The following is a 10,385-nucleotide window of genomic DNA, read 5'->3' on the forward strand; positions in this document are numbered from 1 at the left end:
CTCATATAACTTAAATACACTCAAACCCCTGGAGAGGAAAAGTTGGTCACGTGCAAGGCAATCGGGAAGCAAGGGCATTTCTGATAATTCACGTAACGGGTCCAAAATGCGCCTTATCAAAGCATGTCAAGAAAAGAAGACGACATGTGATGATTTTAAAGAAGGGAAAAAAAGAATGTGTGTTTTATGGGCAATTTTGGCATTTCACACCACTTCAAGATTCATATATTTATCTCCAGAAAAGAGGGGGGATTTGGTTTTTTCATTAAAAAAATGGATGCCAATATATTTTATTATAAGAAATCAAGTTTAAAATTGAAAACATTGGAATAGTAATTTTGCATAAGATATATATATATATATATATATATATATATCTACCTTACAAGTCATTTCATAACTAGCATTTTTATCATTATATATATTTTGAAACGATACATTGATTTACTATATATATCAAACTTACAAAATCAAATAAGGAAAGTTCTCAATTTGAGGGATTTTCTGCAATGCCAGATTTGAACGAAATATTTATTTAGGTGGAAATGGACATTAAGTAAATTTTAACATATAAACCTTTTTTTTTCGTTTGTAGTAATTTTTGTTTCGGTAATAAGTTTACTCAAGAAGTTCTAACTTTGATTCCGATTGTGTTTCTGCATTTTCTTGGTTCTTCTACCTTCGTTTTTGTACATATTTTTTGTTTGTTGCTGATTGTGTTTTCGTCTTGAAATATGGATGTATAGAATAGCTGAATTTAAATAAACTATTCCGACTGCGTTGTCTTTCTTTCTGACTTTGCCTGATTATATTCCATATGAGACACCTCAGACTAAATCATTTATCATGCACTTTTCTTTACCAGGCTTTGAGCCATATATAGATGGGATTCAACAAAAGCAAATCAAGGACCATCAACCCAAAGTCATCAAATTTTGTTTGTAAATTTTACAGAAATGTGAAGTTTGACCATCAAATCATTCAAAAACATACTAATTGACTAATTAGTTTCCTTGTCCATCACTTCCATCCTTGGTGCTTTGAAATTCAGTGAACGAGAGAAGAACACAATGTAAACTGTTCATAACATTGGCAATAATCATTGATGCACTTTATAAATTCTACTAATTAATGTGCTGATATTGCCGGCCTTGGTAATTATTAGCATCATATATACATATGTATTCGGTTGGAAGGAATCAGATGTATGTCATCTAATTCGGGATACATTGACATAAACTTCTCTTAATATAGAAAACGTCTGGATTCGATCTCATGTGACAACGAAAAAACTCTCACCCATCGTATGATATAATAAAAATGAAATAATATATGAGCATACACTAACTAAAGAAATAGCCACAATTTCCTATATTTCGTGCTACCACAATTAGAGTAAGACACAAGATTCCATGGATTTGTCTTTTTTATTTGCTACCAATTCTTATGTTGGGAATATGTCTCATTTTCAATTATAGTTTTGTTAGTTTGTGACAAGTTGTTGCCTTTTCTATTTGGCGAGTTAATTTAATAAAAGCAAAGCAAAAGCCTATCATTAAAACATGTTAGATTTCAACAACAAAAAACATGTTGGATTCATTTTAGAAAAACAGTATGTTCCAATGTTGGACAAAAGCATGGGAAGCAGTAGGAGATAGTCCCAATTTTGAAACTGGATAAATTTGTACAGTACCAGCAGATTGAAGAATGATTTATATTCTATGGAGTAATCTTCACATGGTGTAGCAGTAATCATAGAATCGAGAGGACCCCCAATAAAACACGGGAGCCAAATAGAAGATGAGATATTTACCGGGTGTTGGTATGTTATCCAGCAATTTTTCTATGCGCAGGTTGTTTGGTGATTTTCTATAGCCTAATACTTGACAAATTTGACTGGTTGGTGCATATACGTGCAACCATTATTATTATTATTATTATTATTATTACTACTATTATTATTACTATTATTATTGACTAAAACAATAAGTTTGCATCAAGATTAAAATTCAAAAAAAAATTTTGCATCAAGATTAAAATTCAAAAAAAAAATATTATCAAAATATCGAAATAAGTGTACAACAATAAATGAATGAAAATATTTAATTATATATATTTTTATCAAGGCTTCTTGATTTTCTTTAAAAAATCCGAGTGTGAATTTAAAGATATTTAAAAATATAACATTCATTTATTGCATTATATCAATCTTTTATCATTTTAAATTTGAATTAATTCTTTTTTATATCAATTCAAACGTAACCTATGACTTTATTCAAATTGGAATTTTAAATTTTTGTATTATATCCATTCATTTAATTTGGGTTATGATTTTGTGATAGTTTGAAACATTTAGTTTCTAATATAAATTGTATAAATGATTTAGTTGATTTCTATTTTTTTTAAAAAAAAATAAAATTTGAATATAATATCTCTTGAAAATATAAACTATATTTAAATATTTGCATGATCATTTTATTTAATTCTGATTGCGGTTTCGAGTTTTATGTTGTTTTTATAAATTAAGTAATCACCACTCTCTAAAATATTAAAAAAATGCATATTTTATACAAAATATTACATCTTACAACTTTTTAGTGAACCAATGTCATCGTGAATTTTTAGTGTATTAAATGTTTGTAAATTGATGTCATTATTTATAATTTGAAAAATATTTATTTATTATTTAAAATTTTGACAAACATAATAATAGATAATTTTTTTATTATTAACAGTTCAACTCGGTCAATATATCGAATGCATTAGTAAAGAATTCCATTTTACCACAGAAGATTGTTATCCTCACATAAGTGTTATCTCAAATGGTTTAAACATGTTTCTATAATATTTTTTTATAATAATATTTAAATTTTAAATAATTCATTACATAATAGCAATAATTTTTAAGTGATTATTCGAATATTCATATTTCAATAATTTTAATAATTAATTGTATAAAATAACACTAGTAAAATAATTCTAGTTTATATAAAAACAAACAAAGTTGTGTTTATGCAAACATTGATGGTTGCCATTTAATTGATCTATTCTTTTGAAATTGACTTGTTTTAAGGTACCCCAAATATTATTTGTCAGTCGGATGTCTAAAACCATAACTTATGCATGCCTTTTGTGACGATTACTTCATGAACTTTGACTTAATAATGAAAGCTGGTGAATGCAATTTTTTTAAATAAAAACAAAAAAAAAAAAAAAACACACACACACACACACACACACAAAAGCAACACCCCAACCAATTTCTCGAAGAACCCCAACGGCCAAGACCACCCCATCTTATGAGTACATACTTTGGGTCCAATATGATGACCGTTGGCCCAATTAAACATATCATTAGGCCCTTAACTTCACAAAGAATAATAATTTATGCATTTTACCCTTTTGAACGAGACATATCCATTTAAACGCTCCCACAAATTAAAACCGTTTAACCCTGGTCCCTGAATTTGGATTTAAATCTAAAGCATAATAACAATTATAATTATAATAGCAATAAACAATGATATTAATAGCATATAATGGTAAAATGTTTATTATTAAAATGTTTTAATTATAATATGATTTGGTTAATAAAAATAATTATATTCCATCATTCACGTTCTCATTCTATTCCTACTTTATTTAATTCCATTAAGACTCGATGGCTGTTTGCGTAGCCCTCTAACAAATTATGGTTTATATTTTTATATTTTTTATGTGTAAAGTAGTAATTTTCATTCAAAGTAATCACCATAGTTTCTTTGTTAAAAAAATTATGAAAGAATAAATTTATCTAATGGTTATGATTTTATTAATGGGGAAAATATCAAAATCAATAATATAACTTGATCTAATTGTGATTTTGGTTTTTTAACTAGTAGAAATTCAATCTTCTTAACCTGATAAGATTGCTTCTATGTCAATTTTATTCGGGTTTTTTTTTTGTTGGAGCACTGACGTGACACAATATATATTGTTGATGTCATGCTAATCATTATTAATATATCCGGTACCATATCGGCAATTCGTTTAAAAAAAAGACTAAGATTTACAACATAACTAAAGTACTGATTAAGGGAGTTTCTATAAACTTGAGGTTTCAATGTATTGAAATTAATTATTTCAATATTGAATCTATATTTAGTGATTATTTAATTTGGTTGGATTTTGTAAAAGGCCGGCATTGGAATCCTGGATGCACAGCTACAAAAGAAGCTTCAATGGCTTCGTTGCAAAGCTGACTGAATATTTAAAAATATTTGATTAGTAATCGAAATCATCGAATTCCAGCCGCACCTGTGCTCGAAATTTTTCCGAGCCATATTAATTAATATTTCGAGCCGAACTTGAACTCGAACCTTGATTCGAACCGAAGTCGACCCAAAAATATTAAAACCTACTAACTTCTAACTAATAGAACTCGAGCTTGAAATATATGTCGATTTCAATCCTTAAACTTTTCTTTCATATCCAGTTCGGTTACATATCTAGATATGACATTTTATCCTTGGTTCAAATCTTTGCATTCGCTCTCAACCATGATATAAAAGCATGTTTTTGAAAGAAAAATCGAGTATATACTTGGTGGCCTAGCACGAGAGACAGTTGTAATATAGGGGCTCTTGCGGTCATACAAGCACACTCCGCATTTCATCGCTTTTTGTCATAATTATTACTCTTTGATTTTGAATTTTGAACTTTCTAATTTCCTTTTTCTTTTTCAGACGTTTAAGATCATTTCCACAACTGCACCAAAACATCATTTTGATGCAACTTTGATTGCTCCAATGGAGGCTGTGCTATTTAACCAAAATAGCGCAGCCCCTTCCTCCTGCGCCAAATTGGCGCAGGAGGAAGGCCCCTGCGCCAATTTGGCGCTGGGGTTTTCTATTTTTTTTTATTTTTTTAATTTTTTTATTTATATTTATTATAAATAATTATATTTAAAATTATAAATATTATTGTAATAATAGTATAATATTGATTTATTATTTGAATAATTAGTTATTTAATCATAAAAATTATAAAATAATAATTGTTCATTTTTAAAATATTTATTTATTTACTTTAATTATAATATTTAAAAACTAATTTTTTTTATAATTTTTAATTAATATAATTTAATACAAATACAAAAAATTAATATAACAATACAATTCATAACTAAATTTAAAAAGATAATCGAAATACAAATGTAACTTGAAACACATAATTGAGATACATTATATATTGATTAATTTATGCTATATAATTAAATTATAAATTTGAATATTATTATTTAAATTTATTAATAATAAAGCATTAGTCATAATTAAAAATATATTAAATAAAATATAATAATTAGTATATGTAAAATAAAAAGGAATATTTCGAGAATATTTTTTTTGGTGTAAGATTTGAAGTAAATGGGTTGGAGATTAATGTTGTATTTGGTGCAGAAATCGCACTATTTTAGTGTAAAATTTGCACCAAAATAGATTTTGTGGTTGAAGATGGCCTAAGGGCTTTTCAACAATGCGATTTTGGTGTGTTAAGGTTCTTTAATTTCTTATTTTATCTATACTTTTAACTTTTAATCCATTTCATCTTTGGGCGAAAATTGGGTCATAAGTTTTTAGTTTCCGATTTTTGATTTTATTTTTTCATTTGAAGTGTTAGTGTAACATGATAGATATGTATGAACAACATATCTGAACAAAATCATAAAACATACAAAAATAGCAAACTGAAGCTAAAATTTAAGACTATGTCTCTTGTGAGACGGTCTCACGAATCTTTATCTGTGAGACGGATCAACTCTATCGATATTCACAATAAAAAGTTATACTAATCGCATAGTTTTTCCCTAAAACAAATATTAGGGAGTGTGTGATAAAGTCAACTTTGTTAGCAAGCAAATAAAGACAGTTATCAATTTTCGTTTTGGGATTCTAATATTGCTAAAGTTAGATAATAATTCGACTTTTTTTAACTTTTTGACAATTATATATTTTTTGGAATGTCAAATATCTCATGTTAATGATACATGGGAAAATAATTAAAATAACAAGAAGATCAAAATTGAGATTAATTTATATTAAATCGAGATTTTTGTTATCACATTTCATCACCATTCTCATGTAAATCTCACAGTTACAAATTCAACTTTGTCAGCAAAGCAAATATATAGAGTCCCACGCTTAAATATCGGGATTCACTGCATGAAAGCTACGTGGAATAGCATGGTAGGCGCCCGCACGTGAGACACGACAGAAAGCCGCGTTTAATTCAACCCCTCGGACCCGGATCCGCCGGAGGATCTTGCCAACCAATGATGCACACTTAGGTTCTTTGATTCTTTGCCTATAAAACATATATAATCAAATAATTTATTCTAAATTTCTCATTAAATAATTTTATTGGATTTGCAGCTAATTAATTTTATGATTATTCTGACATCCTGTCATTCGCTTCATGTGACGTAGGGACGGAAATTTTTTTCAAAATTTTTTATTGAAAGTTGGATTTCAGGTAGTAGCGAAACACTATTAAACCTCATATAATATTATAATTAAACAAAAAACTTTATGAATTATTCTTTAGAGAATAATTTAATTTCATCCGATTAATAAAAAAAAGAAATTAATTAAAAAAGAAGGCTTTCCATTTTATTACAATAATGGGACACGGTTTGCATGAATGGGAAGATTATCTATTGATTCGTTGTCTCACCAAAAGAAACAAATTAAAATTATTCATTTTCTAATTATTTAATTAAGGTGTATATCTACTGTTGATACAAAAAGGTCGATTGATGCGACAATTTTCACATAGTCTAACCCTATCATTACATTGCTTTGCAGCTTTACTTTTGAAAGTTAGACGATTGTAATTTAATCTAATTTTTTTCTAATGAAATGTAAAAAGAAAAAAAAACAACAAATATAGGCTTAGGTTATTTTCTCAAAGAAGGGTACAAATTTGTCACAAATGTTAAAATATTGTGAATTGAATTTAACTCAACACCAAAAATTAGTTCAAAAATAGATAATTGTTAAAATCCATATACACAATTTATATAGATTTATATTCAATCGACGTGAGACAACTAATACACTATCCAAGGTCCAATAATGAACATATGAAGCGTAAAGATACAAGACATTATCAGATACTCGCAGATCAGTCCAACCCAAGCATGCCTCGGGCTGACCTGCGCGGGCTGGCTCAACTTATTTAAATGAGTTGAAAAAATTTCAACTTAACTCACTTAAATTGTATAACGGGACGATCCGACTGACCCAATCTAAATTGACGGCTCTATCTGATACCATGCTAATAATGAGTTTTAAATCTAACTCAACCCTAAAATTAACGCAAGAAATGAGAATTATCTAAGTTCATATATACAACTCACAATGATTAAACCAATCAATGTGAGATAACAAACACCGAAGTTATTACATACAAGTGTGTGTATATATATTCCAAAAGTTAAAGCTTTTTCATGTTTTATTTTATATATATATATATATATATATATATATATATATATATATATATAATTAATTAATTGAATATACTTGAATTTTCACACACAATCTTTCCTCAATCTCAATACATGGTTTAGACTTTAGATATATATATATATATATATAATTAATTAATTGAATATACTTGAATTTTCACACACAATCTTTCCTCAATCTCAATACATGGTTTAGACTTTAGAGACACTGCACACTTGGGCACGAGCATGCGCACCACTCCTTTCAACTCTGATGTATTTTATGCTTCGCTTTTTCATTCGAATTGATTTTTTATATATATTTAAAACAAATTAATTAGAAAAAAATATTTTTTTTACAAAATAAAGTTATGTTTTTTCATATATACTCTTTTAGAAAATCAGTGTAACAATCACATGTAAAAGGCAACTTTATGGCCAAAATCAAGCGTGAATATTTTTAAAAATAAATACATCAAATCAATTAATTATTTAACAAGTTAAGTTTTAAAACTTAAGAAAAATTTTAAAGTGGAGGCAGTGATATACATCGAGAAGAATTATAGTTAAATTAAAGGGCAAAAAATAATAATCAAATCATGGAGATTTTGACAAAAATAATTTAATTAGGTAGAAATTCAAAATTTACCTTTGAACATATAAATTACCAACCTTTTCATGTTTTTAAAAATAAAAAAAAATTAATATTTATTTTCAAAGTTTTCAAACAAGGCTATTATATATTCATATTGTTCTCTCATATAATTCACAATTTTTGTCACTAAAATGTGACATTAAGTAGAGCTGGATTCGAGACTTGATGAAAGGGAATAGTAAAAACTTTCAATCTATACACGCAATACATATTTATATTATATAATATAATAGAAATAAGTGCTATTATATAAATCTATATTATCAAATTTAGTCATATATTTTTTAAATTTTGACAATTTTTTTATCATAAATACAAAAGAAGAACTTCATTGTCATGTTGAAAAAGAAAATACATAATTTAAACAAAATAATAAATTAATACTAAAATTTAACAATATAAAAAATAAACGCACGAAAAAAAAATTGTTGTGGTTTAAAAACGTCCACCTGGAAGCAAAAGACTGCTTAAAACAAAAGACTCTCCCTTTCGCCCTAATCTTTGTTTTTTCCAGCTGGTCAGCATGGCGACAGCGAAACGGGCGCAATATGAACAAATGTGTACGCTCCAAAAAGATATTTACACCAAAGTAAAATAAACATAAATACAGCATATTAATATATATTTTGAAAAGGGAAAATCAGTTTCCGCGTAGAAGGATGAGACAGAATGAATACAGAAACTGTGCAAAAGAGAAAAAAGGAACGATCTAAAAGGAAAAGAGTTTCGGTTTCTGCTCTCTTCTTTGACACCTAAGCCAAATATTCCTTTGAAAAAGATTTCCATTTTTCACGCCATATTTTCACACTGCCCCTTTTGAATTTAATACCGCACGACGATTATCAGAAAACCCTTTTTCCAAGTTTTCATTTCCACCGTTTTCTTGTTTCCTTCATTTTCTTCATCTCCAGCCAAGATTTATTATCTTTCTATTTATGGATCATTCGCAGCTGCATAATCCTTATTCTGCAGCTCTGAATATCGATACGGCGAGTGGAGACAGGTTTCCTCAATGGAGTATTCAAGAAACGAGGGATTTGCTGATTATTCGGGCAGATCTCGACCCCAATTTCATGGAGACCAAGCGTAATAAGGTTCTGTGGGAAGTCATCTCGACTCGGATGAAAGAAAAGGGTTACAGCAGAAGCGCTGAGCAGTGTAAATGCAAGTGGAAAAACCTTGTTACACGCTATAAGGTATATACACATATATATTTATGTGTGTGTATATTGTTGTAAAAAAAAAAATAGATTACAGATAGTAATTATATTCTAATATATGCGCCATAGATAAGGTCATAATCATTTCTGGTGTGTAGTAACTAATTATTATTACGAGCTTTATCTCATTATTCTTATATATACTAAGATAAATGAATTTGGTGATATTAACTTATAGCATATGGATAATAGTTAGGATAAGATTGTACAAAAAAAGATGCTTAGCTTGCAAGTTTTCTAATTTATTTTATTTTTATATATAGGGATGCGAAGCAATGGAAGCAGAAGGGATGAGGCAACAGTTTCCATTTTTCAATGATCTGCAAACCATATTCACCGCAAGAATGCAAAGAATGCTTTGGCTGGAGGCTGAGGGTGGCGGAGCAACCGCCAGCACTTCGAAAAAGAGAAAAAAGACGGCGGCATCCCAATATTCTTCGTCCGACGAGGAAGACGAAAACGAGGAAAGCGAAGGAGATAAGGCCGTGGGAACAAGAAGGAAGAAGATCATTAAAGGGAAAGAAACAGGAAACCCTGCAGCTGGAACGAGTTCTAGCAATGTGAGTTCAATAATAAACGGGGTAAAGGGTATAATGGAGGGCTACATGAAGCAGCAAATGGAAATGGAGATGCAGTGGATCAAAGCTTATGAAGCAAGAGAGGAGGAGAGGAGGGTTAAAGAGATCGAATGGAGGCAAAAAATGGAGGCTTTGGAGAATGAGAGGATAATGATGGAGAGAAGATGGAGGGAAAGGGAGGAACAAAGGAGGATTATGGAAGAAGCTAGAGCTGAGAGAAGGGATGCTCTTATTACAACCCTTTTGAATAAGCTTAGAAGAGAAGACATGTAGTTTTTATCTGAAATTCGATGTTTGTCTCTTTGTTCATTTCTTGGTTCTTGCTTTAGAAGAAGAAGGATCACCATGGATACACATACGCACCGTGTAGCGCAAACGTTGAGATTCAACATCATCTTCTCGCATTTGGCTCAAGGTTTATAATATTTGGAGTGTGAAAAATAGTT

The 10,385-nt window shown here is 29.0% G+C and overlaps 1 protein-coding gene across 1 annotated transcript; it reads left to right on the forward strand.

The window, feature by feature from the left end:
- The first annotated feature begins 8,804 nt into the window (after window positions 1-8,804).
- On the forward strand, window positions 8,805-10,385 carry LOC142546429 (trihelix transcription factor GT-3b-like). Its single transcript, XM_075654132.1, has 2 exons — window positions 8,805-9,337; window positions 9,625-10,385. The coding sequence occupies exons 1-2, from the start codon at window positions 9,077-9,079 to the stop codon at window positions 10,210-10,212; spliced, it is 849 nt and encodes a 282-aa protein (XP_075510247.1). The 5' UTR covers window positions 8,805-9,076; the 3' UTR covers window positions 10,213-10,385.

This window comes from Primulina tabacum, chromosome 5, assembly GCF_025594145.1.
Source record: "Primulina tabacum isolate GXHZ01 chromosome 5, ASM2559414v2, whole genome shotgun sequence".
In the NCBI taxonomy this organism is placed as follows: Eukaryota; Viridiplantae; Streptophyta; class Magnoliopsida; order Lamiales; family Gesneriaceae; genus Primulina; species Primulina tabacum.